The sequence below is a fragment of the Centroberyx affinis genome, unplaced genomic scaffold (assembly GCF_046629955.1).
Source record: "Centroberyx affinis isolate AG114_WGS23_722 - 3 ecotype Tasmania unplaced genomic scaffold, CSIRO-AGI_Caff_v1 ptg000168l_1, whole genome shotgun sequence".
Lineage (NCBI taxonomy): Eukaryota > Metazoa > Chordata > Actinopteri > Beryciformes > Berycidae > Centroberyx > Centroberyx affinis.
The window spans coordinates 83,439-100,803 of record NW_027278865.1 but is presented as its reverse complement, the minus strand read 5'-3'; the positions used below and the strand labels follow the sequence as shown (position 1 = coordinate 100,803).

At 39.4% G+C, this 17,365-nt stretch overlaps 1 protein-coding gene across 1 annotated transcript; it reads left to right on the top strand.

The window, feature by feature from the left end:
• The first annotated feature begins 726 nt into the window (after positions 1-726).
• Positions 727-10,700, top strand: slc25a37 (solute carrier family 25 member 37). The gene is made up of 4 exons (XM_071533930.1): positions 727-997; positions 5,806-6,034; positions 6,874-6,930; positions 7,122-10,700. Exons 1-4 carry the CDS (start codon positions 803-805, stop codon positions 7,649-7,651), a joined length of 1,011 nt encoding a protein of 336 aa, XP_071390031.1. The 5' UTR covers positions 727-802; the 3' UTR covers positions 7,652-10,700.
• The last annotated feature ends 6,665 nt before the right edge of the window (positions 10,701-17,365 follow it).

The following is a 17,365-nucleotide window of genomic DNA, read 5'->3' as shown; positions in this document are numbered from 1 at the left end:
TTCTTCACTCCAACAGACCAAAAGGTGCCCAAGTAGTCTAAGCACCTGTCATTGCAAATTTGGCAACTACCCGACCTGTGTCTGAACCCTGCTCATACACATACTGTTGAGTCTTCACTGCACTGCCTGAGTAGCAGTTACATGTTTTTCAGTTGATGTGAACCAAGAGGCCCTAGATAGCACAAAAACTAGCTTCCTAAGCTTACAGGTCAAATAACCACTATTTGGTTTTGTTAAGCACCTTTCCTTTGTTACAGGGAGCAATAAATAAAAGAGACTTTGTCCTATTAACATGTGTTTAGATAAAGAAATAAGCAATAGGAAACAATTATTCATTAGTAATTGTTTGGTGTGTGTGTGTGTGTGTGTGTGTGTGGGGGGGGTGGGGGGGGGGGGGGGGTGGGTATAGATAAAACTATACTCTACACGAAGAAACCACAAAGTTTGAGACATGTCTACAAAAAGAGGAAGTTCTAAGGAGAGAGAGAGAGAGAGAGAGAGAGAGAGAGAGAGAGCGAGAGAGAGCTGAAATACTAGCAAGAGTCTGAACTGTCAGTTATGGGTTTCAGGGAAATGTACCAGGGAAACTTTTCATTGGCCAACTCAGACTAAGAGCCCGCCTTATTTTTGAGCATCTGGAATTTGATTGGTCATACTTCAGCCAGGCTCCAACTCATGCTGCTGACGTCACATGGGTGCTGGAACTCCAGTAGTGATGATGTTGTGGTTATCCATGCCGCCGCCGACGCTTCTGTGCCTGAGCGTTATCTTACAGAAGACCAACTAGACCTGCTCACCACGCATGGAGTTGAGTGCAGACCCTGTGGTGGCAACATTGGAGATGTCGGAGATCCAGAGTAAAGACGGTGAACCTTCTAATAGTGACAGTGACTACGAGAGCTTGCCACCTCATGTCTCAATGACGACCCACATGACAGCAGGAGCCGTGGCTGGTGTACTGGAGCACACGGTGATGTACCCAGTGGACTCTGTCAAGGTATACAGCTACAGCTTAGCACTATTTCACACTTGTTTTGCCACTAGTTTACTCACTTAAGCTCATTTTCTAACCAGCTATGATACCCTGTTGACTTAGCTGGCTTGCTAACTCTTGCTAACGTTAGCTGTAAAATTTCAAGCTGCCTGGTTAGCTAACCTCAATCTTAGCTAATTTAACAGTAGCCGAGCAGTACAGCATGCCTGCCTGCTTGCCACAAGTAGACTAACTAGTTAAGGAGCCAGTTAAGCAAGCTTAGCTAACATAAACTAAATTGAATTAACCATATCACGCGTTAGCCAAAGCACAGCTTTACATTTTTTCCGCTTGTTTCTTGATATAATTAACAGTCAACTTTGCTAAGTTAGCAAGCTCCCTCAACGCTGCAAGCTATTAAACGTAACCCAGTGTACTTTACCAAAGTCACATTGGTAGATAACCATACTGTAGGTATCATCAGACTCATCAGTTAAGCATGCGCCGCTCGTTTTCCTCTGTTCGCGCATTAACATGCCACTTAGTTACATATTGTTGTCAAAACTCTAGAGGTTTTCTCATGCACTGAAATGACTTTAGTTAGTTATCCTGACTTTACTTACCATTGACGCAACTGAAGGTCAAGTACATGGCTTAGCCATTAAAGTCGTCAGACTACTCTGATATTTACATCTAAGACTTATCACATAATGTTACGTTCAGTCTTTTCGGTCAAAAAACACTGGTACTTAAAATGTTGTGTAACTCCGCAGTGTACCCATATGTAGGTTAGTACACCAAATGAAGGGTGTCCACCCATAATAAGGTACATTGACCAATCAATGAAGGTTACATACCCGTTGCATTGACAATCTGAACAGAAATGTATGGGTTCAAGACTTACAAGTTTACTTGTAACTATTAAAAAGTGACTGCAGTTTTTATCCCAAAGCAACCTGTCAGGGCCGAGACTCAGAAGTCATAACACTATGCAATTTTAGCTGGAATTCTAACTGGTGTTGCTCAGACAAATCACCAGCATGCTCTTCTGGATGCCATAGTATTCATGGAGGTACACAGGTAATGGTTACAATCACTGGACCACCCTTTGTAATATTAATACTGTGTGGCACAACTCTGTCTACAGACAGAGGAACACAGGACATGACTACTCCTGAATCCAGCAGCATATTATGTGACTTGAGCTTGGCAAATTAATTAACTAATTTCTTCACTAATAAGTGTCATCTTGAAATTACAGTTTTTAGTTAATGTTCACTGTTGTGAGCGTAACCAAATGAGTTTGCTGGCTAGTTTTGAGCTTGTCAAAAATAGGCTTGTATGTGCAAATTGCAAACTATTGGCTTGATTGTGAACTTTGCCCCTCCAATCCCCTCTCTTTTGCTCAGCTATTGTTTTCTAACAATGTAGTGTTGTTTTGATAATTTGGCTTGCTGGACAACCCAAACAAGAATCTTGATGTGGCACAGACAAATCATTAATATACTGCACGAAAAAAAAGGTCATGATATCCTCTTTGCTTCAATGTGATGATCTTGACATCTTGCCAAATTAACCCATGTATGTATTCAATAGTATTACACAAGCCATTGTCGCCACTTCCTCCTAAAGTTTCTAAGTTTTCATAAGCACCATATAGTTGTAGATATGGTGTTCATTCAGTGTCAGTGTCGGGAGATTACGCAGGATCTGTTTTGAAATTTCAGTGAAGCCAAGTTGATGAAAGAATCTCATGGTTCTTCTTTCATTGTATTTATTTTGACAAATGTAAAAAATACAATGTAAACAGTGAATCTCAATCATTGTCAACGATGATGCATTAAAGTCAGAGACTCCAATGTGGTGGTTTTCTGATGTGGTCCTTGAGTGTAGAATGTACTGTTGAACTTTGTCTTACAGTAACAGTCTTGTCCTGATACAAATTGTTTTCCATAGTGAACCCAAATTTGTCTTTGAAGTAATGAACCAGTGTTGTAAATATAAAGATGTTGACCAGTCCATCTCAAGTTGACAAAATCAACTTGAGATTAGATGATCAAAATATATGCACTATTACCACATCTATTGCCATATAGCCTAGTTTATATTTTTCCTGTATGTGCTGCACCCTTGTGATAAATGAGACCTTTTTCATTACTTTTGCTTTTCACTTAGTGAGCATATTTTGTCTATTATTTACAGGAGTTTTTAACACAAGAATCCTTTCATTTAGGGCTGCAACTAACGATTATTTTCATTGTCGATTAATCTGTCGATTATTTTCTCGATTAATCGATTAGTTGTTTGCTCTATAAAATGTCAGAAAATGGTGAAAAATGTCGATTTCCCAAAGCCCAAGATGATGTCCTCAAATGTCTTGTTTTGTCCACAACCCAAAGATATTTAGTTTACTGTAATAGAGGAGTAAAGAAACCTGAAAATATTCACATTTAAGAAGCTGGAATCAGATAATTTTGACTTATTTTTCTTAAAGAATTACTCAAACCGATTAATCGATTATCAAAATAGTTGGCGATTAATTTAATAGTTGACAACTAATCGATTAATCGATTAATCGTTGCAGCTCTACTTTCATTAAGCCTCATTACTATTTCTTGTGGGACAACCCTCACATATGAGAAGGGACTGCTCTATGTGCATGCATTCAGCCAAGCTAATGGCTGAGGCTTGATGCGTTAATTTTGAATTTCAGAGTTTATGGATTACAGCACTGGTGGTAATAGTCCGTCGAACCTGTCCTATTATATCTAGGCCGAAACTTACATTTTACTCCAGCATAGAGCAAGGCAGAGCTACTCACAGAAGACACAGGGAGTAGCCTATAGGCTACCTTGTGATAATGCTAGGAGGGATCTTATCGGCAATTCGCACACTTGGAATCAGCCTCACGCAGAAAAGGGTGTGTGTGTGCAATCACTCTTCTGTATTGCTGATTAGTAAACTGTCATAGAGCTTCTTCTAGAATTGAATTGCAGAAAAAAGTAGCAGGATAGGACACAATCATTTTTTTAGTATCCCTGAAGGGTTTCCACAGAGTTTGGCTGTTGGGCCACTGGTGTTTACTGTCTGTTTTATTAACATGGAGTTGACTCTGAACAATGGTGTTGATTGCGTCTTTATGCAGATGATGCTATTGTTTAATCTAGTGCTACCCATAGTGCTCTCCCAGGCCATTGCTAGTCATCCCACATTATAAGTACATGAGAATCTTGATCAGTGATATACCTACTATTAAAACTCATGGTAATTGACTAAAATGTGGGAAGCTTTTTATATAGAAATAAATCATGTTTTAACTGGAAAAGTCAACTGCAACTGGATTGTTTAACCCTTCTACTCAGAACATAATGATGACCTAATCTACATGCTTCTGGTAAATCCAATCCTTAAACTGCCCCTAGGATGAATTGCAACCCTGCAATTCATCCTAGGGGCAGGCTTAAAATGTCTCATTCTAGTCCCCATTTAGGGCCACATATAATCTAAATCTTGCAGATGAAAATTTGAGCTTTCAAATAACGTTGTTACAAGGGGTTAGGTCAGCCGTTGTAGAGTATTTGATGATGCTTCTCTTACTTTTGAACTAGTTAGTTGGACAATAGTGACAGAATCCATCTTTTGCTGTTTCTGTGTTAGTTTTCTATTACCAAAAGACTAACATTAAGCTTCCCTGTTGGAACTCCTTAGGCCGTCACACAACCAGCTAATATTCCTTAAAATAATCATCTTATGTAACTTAGAAGTACCCATGCAACAGCAAGTGGTTTCTGTATGTTTTAATGATTTTTCAGTAACTATTTTTTTTGCATCTAACTGCCTCATGATTCATTTCTAAAAAATGTTCATTACCGTAAATCAACCTTATTATTCATAGGGATACTTTGAATATTACCTCACTGTAGAAGGCTGCTGTAGGAACTAGTACATAGGAGTCTTGTGTGCAAGGGAATGTCTTTTATCATCAGGCCTTAGTTCAAAATGTTGTCACTAAGGGGCTTGGTCCCGGTGCACAATTAAACTGCTGGTAGATTTCTTGCTTTACACACCTTAATTGAATTGTTTTTTCTATTTTAATTGACAATAAAGAACCAATATATAAACATGGAGATAAACACCCTCAGCGTAATTTATCAATAAGATTATCAGTAGAAGATTATCAGTAGAAGATTATTAGAAGAGAAAGGAGAATTTGATTGGTAGGCCTAATTATAAAATTCACACTATTACCTCTGTCTGGAACAGAGTAATGTGATTTGTACTATATTCAGTCACAGAAACTTAAAACATAAACTATGCTACCAAGTTTTTTGTCCCTCAAGCTCCCAAATCTGCATCAAACGGAAATGAAATTGATATTTTATTGTTAAGCAGAAGGAAGGAAACGCATGGAAATATGCTGAGGAAGATAGACTTGGCCTGTCTCCTGAAGCAGTCCCACAAGTCCTCGCAAATAAAAACATGCTTTGTGCTGTCCGGATAACTTGGCATGGTGGAGTATAACAAAGGGCTGCCATGGCCTCCCACGCCAGGCCTGGGAGAGACACGCATCACTCAGAGAGGACCTTACTGCTGCCAAGAGCACTTACTGACAGAAAAATGTGACAGCATTGCAGCGCACAATATGTGAACTCATCATGAGTTGGCCTACTCCAGGTGTCTGTGTGCCCACTTCTAGCCACTCACAGTCACATTCACATTGAGCTGAGTACTAACTTTAAGACTTGCAGCTCAACACAGCACACACCTGCCGTTAAACCTAACCAAACTAGAGCTAATTGTAAGGTATGTTCTGCAAACAATTTTTTTTTCAGACAAGGATGCAGAGCCTGCAGCCAGACCCTAATGCCCAGTACAGGAGTGTGTTTGAGGCTCTGAAAAGGATTATCCGAACAGAGGGGATCTTCAGACCGCTGAGGGGCCTCAACATCACCATGATGGGAGCAGGACCTGCCCATGCACTCTACTTCGCCTGCTACGAACGTGTCAAGCGCTCATTAAGCGACGTCATTCAGCATGGAGGCAACAGCCATTTAGCTAATGGTAGCCTACCAGCTCTCACACAAATCAGTTTAAATTAGTTTCATATTGACTACTTGTACCCTAGGCTAAGTGACATGACCTAGGAGTGCAGTCAAGGACAAGCCTTGTCATATGCGTGATATTCATCATTGTTGTTTATGATATGCCGACACAGTGACTCCCCACTTTCGCCGGCCTTTTCATCTATAAAACAGTTATTACTCATTTGTATTCCATTATTGTTTATGATATTCCTCATAACCAGTGAGTGCGTTTATGCACATATTGATATTCTGTTTATATTCGGAATATTCAAATAAAAATAATTTATGAGTTGCCGCATGTAAACACCATATCGCTTTTATTGTTGGGTTTGGAGAACAGCACAATCGTTTCCATTAAGGGCCGGTTTCACATGCCGTGTCTTTTGCACGCTCAAATCCATTCATTTCAATGGGGGCATGCGGCAGATGCGCGCAAATGTGCACACATTTCAAAGCGCCTTTTTACGGCCGCGACCATGGCGCACTGAGATAAAAACATCTCAACTTTTTGGAACTCCGCAAGTGCACCGCATGTCACATAGCCTGAAAGCGAAAGAGAGAGGGATGTATTCATGGCGAGATCTTTCTGCTCCACCAAAATAACATGCCATGAATGAACACAGAGGGAAAACTATAGCAGGCTAGACTATCTCCATGTAAACAGGTATATGAAAAAAAATGGTTACTGATGGATGTAACAATACCTAAGACCTTAGTCAGCATAAGGCTCATATTCGAAATTCTAATGTGCAGGTAAACTCACTCGATGTGTCATGTACACTTCACAAGTTCTGTTCATCTGTTTCATTTCAACAGGAATGGCGGGAAGTGTGGCCACTGTTCTCCATGATGCAGTCATGAACCCAGCTGAAGGTAAGATGCAGCTTATGATAGAGTGACTGTAAGACTTACTTAAAAAAAATAATATATACTTCCCTGACCCAAACATTCAATTAAAAACATGTTCTTGCCATGTTAGATGAGACATTTTTTGGTGTCAGCTGCAAGTGTGTACCCGTTTGTGTGTGCTAATATTATTCCCTGTGTTCCCTTGCATGGCTCAGTGGTGAAGCAGAGGATGCAAATGTATAACTCTCCATATCGGGGACTTTTGGACTGTGTTCGGACAGTAACGCGTACTGAGGGCATGGGGGCCTTCTACCGCAGCTACAGCACACAGCTGACCATGAACATCCCCTTCCAGGCAGTTCATTTCATCACTTACGAACTGATGCAGGAGCGGTTAAACCCCCACAGACATTACCACCCTGGCAGCCACATACTGTCAGGAGCGGCGGCGGGAGCTGTCTCCGCAGCCATAACCACTCCACTCGACGTATGTAAGACCCTGCTCAACACACAAGAGAACGTAGCACTCAACTCCATGCACATCAGTGGCCACTTGACAGGAATGGCTAATGCCTTCAGGACAGTGTACCGGCTTGGTGGTCTGGCAGCCTTCTTCAAAGGGGCCCAAGCTCGGATTATATACCAGATGCCCTCCACTGCCATTGCCTGGTCAGTCTATGAGTTCTTCAAGTACTTTCTGACCAAGCAGCAGCTGGAGCAAGGGGCAGGAACTGGCCCACTGTAATTGAAGGTGTGTTAGGACAACCCACCTTCCGACACGTAGACTGGAATTGATGCAAGGAGCCTCCAACCTGAGGCTGTTTGTGCTCACCATGAGTCATAACCTCAGGTTATTGTCTCAAAGGGAAGTCACTGTCACACCAGCAGGGCGTGGCACTGGCTAATTTTCCACTCACCTACCTAAGTCTTTGTGTGTTTTCTCCAAGCTATAAAACGTAACTCTTCAGAGGGGTGGTGTTGCACAAACAGGAAATGCAGCAGAGGGCAGAAGGCTATTCTTAAAGGATAGAAACATTCAGAAGAGTTCAACTTTGCAAGGCATCTTTTTTTTCTTCTTCCTCACTCATTGACTATGTACACAACACTCCAAACTCTTTTCTACATTTGGTGACTTAATGTTTGTCTTGATGTTTATAGTTCTAATATGGGAACTTTTTATTTATTTTATTAGCTTTCCGAGGCTTGTATTTTATGGATGCGGAAGAAACACATGGCTGTTTGCTTGTTTTATTTCCTTGTGTATTTATAAAGAACTATTACAACACATTCCTTATTTTCGCTGCACAGTAAACGGAACAATTGCGCTTTCCAAGTGCCTCTTAAATGTTGAAGGCTGCTTCAGCTTTTTTCTTCTTTGTTCTCTGGTTTTTGACAGAAATTGACAGAGCAATTCCTTATTTCCATATTTGTCCTTTTTGTTGCTATCAAAAAGGCTTGTCATTCTGTCGATGGCGATAAAATTTTATAGTGGCTTCTCAAATGATACTACAGGAACCATGATTTTTTTAAAATCAGATCTATAAGTTGTGAGTGTAGAAGTTGATCACTCATGTCATATCTCAATGTACAAAATAGGATGCTATTTTACTTTTTCCATTTATCATCTCTTTCACAAACTGCTTGAACGCCAGTCTGTGAATTATGAGTTTTATTTCTCTTTAAGTGTAAAAAAGCCTTTTTTTCCTCCTGAGAGATTTGCTGTCCCTCTCAGTATCAAAGTTGTGTAGGCCGTAACGGTCCAGTTATTTGCCTTGTTAAAGCGCAGCACTACAATGCTCTCAAATCACGCACAATAATAGTCTAATTTTAAGAATCTTGTATGTTGCAGACAGAAGGCAGCTTGTTTATATATAATATGTATATATACATGAATATATATTTTGTGAGTGGCTATTTCCAAGGCACTTCATTATGCAGGTCCAAAGATGGATCAAACTTTAAAGGCTGTTGCCCTTGATGATGGCCTTGTCTCAGCATTCAGATACATTTGTAGTGGTGTTCATATTTAGCTTTTGAGTGACCTGTTTTGCTTATATGTGACCTATTTACCTTGTACCTAAAGGTTGTGGATTCTACATTAAACATTTTAAGAGCAGGAGTTTTGCTGATACATTCAGCAAATGCTGTTGGTGTTCCAAAATGTAAGAACTTGGATCAGTCTGCATTAGTCTGTTACTGTATTTGGCAGCACCTTTAGCCAACTGACCAATGATGTTGGGCACACTTTGTCACCATGAGACCAGTAAAAGCCTGATCAAATCAGCTTGTTGGCAGGCAGTGATATTTTTTTTTTCTCTTGTCCCATTTTAGTTGCATACTTCCTGTGTGCTCTGCTCTCTCCAGCCTCTTGACTCTCTATTTTCCACTCGGTAGTTGAGACATTCCTCCAGATATTGATGCAATCCACCGAGCCACAAGATTTGTTTGTTTGTTTTCAATTATACACTTACTTCTTCTTTTCTTTCACTTGTGAAGTTCAGAGAGTTTGTCAGAATCAAATGGTCACGCAACCCTTTAGCAACAAGTTCATTATGGTTGTACGGTAGTGTAATTGTTAACATCCCAAAGATATGCATTGTATTCTATGCATCCTTTAAACCTGTAATTCTGAAAACTAGAGGAAGCTATGTGCCTGCCTGCTGTGAAATGTGAAAGTACTCATCTGTTTTCAGACTTTACATTCTACCCATTTTACTCTCCAGTTTCCATCCAAAGTAGTGTTAGCATTCATTCAGTGTTTGGGCTCTTAAATGTCTCTCATTTATCTCTAGAGGCTTATTTTCTTCAAATGTTTGGAATGTCACTGTGTTAAAAAAGGCTTTCTGCCTCAGCGTTATATGAAGGTTAGTAAATTTGTTCCTCCCAAGATTTTTCAATGAATACCAAAATACTTGAGCGAAGGCTATATAATTGGGAACAGTATGTTATTGTGGGTCACACCGCGGATGCTGCACTTATTTATTATGGATAAACAACGTTACAAGTTTGCATTGTAGACTTCATGTTTACTGTTCAATCCATGAGGTTTTAGAATATCTCAATTCATATGAACTTAAGTAGCACATGCAGTATGGATTTCACATGGCTGGATAAGTAGATGTTTTGTCAGCTTGAATATGATAATGGTAATAAAACAGGATAATTAGAATGGGCTAGGTCAAGTTCAGAGATTGAGCTCTAGTCTTTTACTCCATTATAATCCTAAACAACATAGACTATTAGTGCATGTCCCACATTGTACTAGGACTTTTTCAAATAGCAATACTGATCTAATTTATGAAGGTTAGAAACTGATATTTGATATGTGAATTGGATTAATACACTCCCCTGACTTAAACTTATTAATCAGATAGTGACAAAAGTAAAATGAAGAATAGTGTTTGATTGATTAAATTATACATGCAATCACCACTGCTTACCTTGCCCCCCTCCCCCACTCATTTCTGTGGTGTTAGTGAGAATTCATAATAGTAATTCATAATGCCCAAATTGTGTTGTGACACTTTGTCTCCAAGTTAACTTTTATCATTTCACAGTAGTCTTATGTTCCCAGTTACTGATGGATGCTTATTTTTTAAAGGAGACTGAAGAGTTGACATCTTATGTAGGGATGTCCATGATGTAAATATTTCTATGCCGTTTTGCGCACAAATAATTGACAGGGGAACTGGGATAACTTATGACTAGAGTGCCATCTACAGTACACGAATGTTTGGAATTAAGACCATGCAAATGTTTAATGATTGTGGTAATGCTGCTACAGTATGTAACACTGGAGCTGAAATAAAAATCCAAGTGATCAATGCTGTGTTTTCTTTCTGACTTAAATCGAGATTTGCTTTGGTATGTCCTGTCATTCAGAACCTTTAAATGTTGGGAAATTAAAGCTTGTTTTGATAGTTGCAGCATCAAAATACAACCTCAAGGGGTATTACATGGAACAAAATGCCAGTGGTAAACATTTTGGGGAAATCATTTGAAATTAGATCCTTCCGGTATAATCCTGAAATGTACATTTCTGCTCAAAGAGAAAAAACAAGGCAAAATTAGACCTCACTGTTAGTTAAAATATTAATTTGCTTTTATGATATAGAAATGCTTTAACGCAAGCTGGGGACTGATGGACCTGACCTGAGTAACCTGGGTGAGGATGTCTGATACCCAGTGACCTCAGATAACATCACTGATGATGGGTCCAAGTGCATCAGATGAGGTATAAACCATTACACCAGTCAAAACCCAATCTTTCCCCACCACTCATCATTTATATAGTCTTGAACTCACAAGGAAAACAGGAAGGAACCTCACTGCTGAAGTGACCTTGTATGACTTGAAGCATGGTAGCGTGTGGGCAATGCTTTCACATTAACAGAGAGCCTGGATGTTAAGGTGATCCATTTATTCAGCACTGTAGGACTGTAGGGCATAGTCCATTCTCCAGCTGGGATCCCAGTGTGATCAGGGTGGGAAATTAAAACTAAACACCAACCAAATGTTAGTAAATCTTTGGCTGGTGCTGGTAAGAGCATCTACTCTAAAAGCCACCTGAACAGGTAACCCATACTATTTGAGGCTTCTTTGTAATCTGAATATCAATTTGGCCAGAAAAATTGTTTAGATTGGATCTTTGAATCATCCATCAACTGTAACTGGTGAACACAAAAGGTAGTTTCCTGCCCCGACTGATGCTGTGGAATACAAGAGGCTGCATTTTGTCTTGAAAGGCAGGCAGGCAGACAGACAGGCATTACTGACAGTATTGTGGCATTATTCTGACATTATTATGACATTTTTCCTGACATTCTGACATTATTATGACATTTGTTCATGGCATTCTTACATTATTATGACATTTGTTCCTGACATTCATACATTATTATGACATAATGCTGACATTCTTACATTATTATGACATTATGCTGACAATCTCACATTATTATGACATTATTCTGACATTCTTACATTATTATGACATTTGTTCCTGACATTCTTACATTATTATGACATTATGCTGACATTCTTACATTACTATGACATTATTCTGACAGTATATGACATTATTGTTACATTATAATGACATTATTCTAACATTATTCTGACATTCTGACAGAGACCTACTGAGAAAGCTGCAGGAGTCGTGCAGGGCCAGTAGAGGGCAGTATAATACTACCTACAGGTTGGCATGGAGGACAGGTAGACAGGAATGATGTAGACAAGTGCTGTTACTGGTTTGGGATTAGCACCCAATGATCAGATGAATGTTGGTGGAGTTTTGATTTCAATTATGTTTTCATGGTAGTTTTCAGACATATTGACATTGATTGGTTTCATCTATTTCATGTTAGTTTTAATTTGTCATACAGCAGCAGACAGCAACCAGTCCCCACTGTTGGCTTTATGCTTATTCTTGACACCAAGAAAGGAAAACAATGATTTCAGGACAGAACACTTCCCTGTGCATATTGTTTGTAGTACCAGCTTAGGCTATTTAGGTTTACTGGTTTTAAAATGATTTAGCAGGCAATTTCTTGTGCCAGGATGTTTCACTACTCTACTGGTTTTGATGGAATTGACATCTGCAAAATACTAACCAGAAATTTAAACAACTACCCATAAATCTGTGCGACATAAGTTCCCCTAATATTTTATGCCTTCAGTGTGTATATTTTGACATACCATTGGTCTCACATTGCTCACAGTAATTCATGTAACATCAGTTTGTTTCCCCCCAGTGTTATTTAGAGCATTTCTACTGTTGATATGAAGGTGAATATGGCAAAAAAAAGAAGAGCGTGGTGTGCATTGTACAGGGCAAAATAATAGAAAAAGAAGACTGATTTGATGTTTTATCGAGATACAGACAGAGCAGAGCTTTATTCAAAACCAACATGCCTCTGGACACGTACACTTGTGTCGCAGCGTTGTTGTCTCCAGCGTGTTTAGTTTTTGCCCTGGTCCATGAGTAGGTTGTTTATCTGAAGCGCACAATGAACAGCCCCTTTGCCCATGTCCTCTGTCCCTGTCATACTGTCCTCTAATCACTCTATCTGCAGTAAACTGTCCCACCACTTCATGTCTTTATCCCATAGATAAGCCCACTGGAAGATTACAACTGACTCTCCTCTCTCTGCCTGCCTGTCTCCCTCTGTTTCTTTCTCTTTCTCACACACACACATACACAGAGTTGGATGCTGTGGCGCTTCTGCCACACACACTGTTCACAGTCACATAGCACAATCAACGTTAACCATCGCATAAAGTTGGATGCGGCGGTATATCTGTTGATGGGAGAAGAAAGGGAGCTGGTCTACTGGTACCGTAACATGAGGGATCCAGTTACACTATCCAAGGAAGTTTATGAGTCTTCCCATGTGAAAAGATCGGGGCTGTTTTAAACCACCTTATCAACTCCCGACAAATTTGTCAGCCAGTCACGGCATATTGGAGCACTGACAAAGGCTGTCTTTGTGGTTTGAGTTTGATTTTCCCTCCATCTGTAAAGACGATCTGCTTGTTTTTCCAAAGCATCGCTGGGCAGCCTGAAGAGCAGCATGATGGCTCCATGACCACACAAACCCACCAGATTCCTAAAAACATACTTTAGATTTTCCTACCAGACCATCCATTTTTACCTTTATTTCCATGCATAATATCATATCCCATAAAACCTCAATGTAGCTGAAAAGCAAGTGTACCAGAACATAAAACAAATGATGGTTAGGAATGTGGTTGATGTGATTATTTGGCATTTCTTGAATGTTCCTTCCCATTAGAGGAGATAATTCTTCTATCAAAGGCAGTTATGTAGTAACCTCCTCCTAACAGCTTTTCATCTTAAACTCGGAAAAGCCAGTTAATCCAGGCGGTGCAGAGAGAGGCACTCCCTGAGCCTGCAGAAGGAAGGAGCAAGCAATAAGACAAGAGGAGGTTGTTTTTACTCTTCTGCATTTGTGAATCAATGTACCGTGTCTCTTTGAGCCTGCGGAAGTGCAGGTATTACAATGGTAAGTAGAATAATAATAGTTCTAACCTTCAGCTTCACCCATCAACAAGCTGCTTTATCTGATGGCCATGTTCTTATAGAGCCGGGCGGCTGAGAGACACTGAGAGATACTGTCAGATTCTCAATGCCGTCAAAACAGATGCTATCTGCCCTCTTCATGTCTAATTACCTGTTTACTCCAAAGGCCTAGATTGGAAGATTCAGCTGTTGCCATTGTTGATAACAGCTCACTTGAGTTTTAGCAACTCATTGAGATTTACTTTTTCTTTAATTTCCTTATTTTTTTTACATTATAAGATGTGACCAAATCTGTTACATTTTTCTCTGTGTTTTGTGAACCAGCATTCAGTGTGTTGTAACAGGCATATGGTATTTGAAATGTTCTTTCCAAGGAGTAATGTATAGGACAAGGTCACCATTTTTGCTCAATGGCTGTCATGATGTTGATGCTCTGTTGGATGGGACAGTACAATTTAGGCTTGAATCAACCCATAGACACATGGAGCACAATGGATGATGATGAAAACCCCCAACTTGCCTTTGAGTTGAATGTGCACAAAAGAAAGGACTTAACTAAATGCTTTTTGAAAGGGTGCGATGCAATTTGGATATCTTTATGTTACGATAATAAATTGAGCACCAGCCACAAAACGAAGGTATTTGTTATAGAAAGATTAAAGGAATTAAAAGTCTCATTTACTTTTTCTAAAAATAGGAGAATGTGGAGACTTATTGTATTTTTCTCAATAAAAAATATGTTATGGTACATATAAGATAATGATATGCCTTTGACACTTGCTGAGGACAAATCCCTAAGGTCAGTTGAGTTAACAGTGGCAGACAGGTTACTGGCGTGAGAGCTCTCAAACCTTCTATCTCAGTTCCATCAGACCTCTGCTCACACTTCAGTTATGCTACTGTAAACTTGCCCTTCCTAAATATGTAAAGCCCTAAATCCCTCATGCCATCTTATCAGCACTGTTAGCAGAACACTGTACTAAGTCAGCCTGGCATGTCAGCCTGCATGTCTAGCTAAGCACACTTGACCACACTGTTGGTATTTTGCTTTCATATAAATAGTTTCTTCTCGTAAAAAAAAAGAAATAAGAAAAAAAGATTTTCATACTATCCAAAAAAATTCACTTCATCTAGGACTCAGCAATCATACTGCATTGCCCACTGATTTCAAAGTAGTTGAATTCTAATGAATTCCTAAATCATTTTCCTATCAGATTCCTGTAGAGTGACATTTCCATTTGTGAGTGAGACGGAGATAGCAATCTCTCAAGGAAATGGTTCAAGCACTTGCACAAAGTGTCACGCTTGACAAATGGTGAGCTTGAGGTTCCAACTTTAATAATCAAGTCAGTTTTGAAGCACATTGAGACTAGACTGCATCAAATGAAATCAATTTTCTATCAGTCAATCAATCTAAAGAACCTAGAAAGACACCATTATGTGAAATTTGCTTTAGCTCTTTAGGCTATTAGTATTTTTCAGATATGTTGTAAACAAACTGTCATGTTAATATCACAACAAGCTATAACAGAAGTGATTTTTATGTTGATTTAGCAATCCCCACCCCCAGAAAAAAAGAATAAATAAATAAAATGTAGCCTATGTTTGGCTACTGTTAGGCCTACTTGCCCCAAAGTAAGATTTTCATCTACCTCCTTTCTGGTGATAGGGTGCTGACTCAACACTGTCACTGGAACAGTTTCTGTCCAGACAGCAGGTCGGCTTTGGTCGGGCATATTGCGCTGCTGGAGTTGTTGTTTATATCTTTCCCTTTGAGTGGAATATCACATTTTGGAAGAGACCTTTGAGTTACTTAAAGTAGGTTCTTTAAAAAAATAGACATTTCACCATCTCTACCCAAGAAATATGCCTTAAGAATGGTGCACATATTGTGTTTATTTTCTGCTGCTGCTCAAGCCAAAAATAATAATAAACAACGCCTTGAGCGCCGTACTTCCTCACAGAAACCCCTGGCTTGGGAGAATGACTCTTCAATGTTAGCTTCCAATTCAGTGTTTCTTCCTTTCGTATCTCACACACCACACACATAAGCAAAATTATCATTTAGTTTCCATTTTTTAATCTTGTTTATCATTTATCATTCATCTCCCCAAATTCAGCTTTCTCCCCACCATTTTAAGGTCCAATCAAAATGTTGTAGATGTGGTGGTCTGAGAAACAATAGAAAGGGTTAATGTGCTTGTGCATCATGTTTTTTTTTTTTCGATCTCAAAAAACACATTTCAATGGAAATGACTGTGCTGCACCTATGCACACTGTGAATTTGTCATTGTGTGGATGCCATGTCTTTACTGTATCATGAGTGTATATTTTAGTGTTTCAGTGTGAAGCAGAATAAAGAGTAAACCAGGACAAGGGGATATATAGAGAGAAAAATATGTTTCAGAGGACATTTACTATAACAGCCAGATGACAATCAAATTCCATTGAAATCGAGTTAAACAGGTTCTGCCTTAAGAAGGCAGTTGCCCTGTTTCAGTTGATAAGGGCAACATACAAGATACCATATGATAAAGAGAGGAGGCTCTATATTCAAGTCATTGATAATATCAATATCCTCAAAGACAACTTCTGAACAAAGTGCATTCCATAGCTATTTGTGCCAGTAGTTGGGCAGCTCAGGGTCACATGTTGCACTATAAAGAAAACAACTGGCACACAGCTATGGGAGGTAAACAGAGGGGATGGTCTCTCTAACTACTAAGACTGGTGACATTTAAAAACATTTTTTTTTTTATTATATGCTAAATTATGTGGAAAAAGTACCCATAAATCTTTACTTCTGAGTTTTCATCTTTAGTTTGCCTACAGTTAAATGTTGGTGCTAAAGCACACTGGGATATTGGTGGAATAGGAGGAAGTAATAAAAAAAATACTTCCAGTTATCTACCCCCTATGAAATTAATTTATTTGTGATTTACACACAATAAAACGGCAGATGTCTTGCAGCATATTCTGAGTGGCAGACAGAGTATACCAGCATAGATATTAATATGGGTTATGAAGCACTACTGATCAAAACACTACTGAACTACTGATGAAGAATAAGCAAAAGTATAATGCTGTAGGTATTTTTCTGGCATAGTTCCACACATTATGTGTCATGATGGCACCAATTTCAAATGGTTGTCACAGAGTCTATAGACAAAGTGTGTAGTGGACCTCTAGATAAAATGTTCCTTCAGATCACCTTACATTCATGTAGTATTTATGTGCACCATGGCTCCTGCATCACATCGCTAGCTTGTCTGGGAAGCTAAGCAGGTCTGGCTGTGGTTAGTCCTTGGATGGGAGACCACCTGGTGCTGGAAGTGGTGTTGGAGGACTAGTAGGAGGTGCTCTTCCCTCTGGTCTCATGAATAGTATCCCCTATACCCCAGGGCAGAGACAGGGACT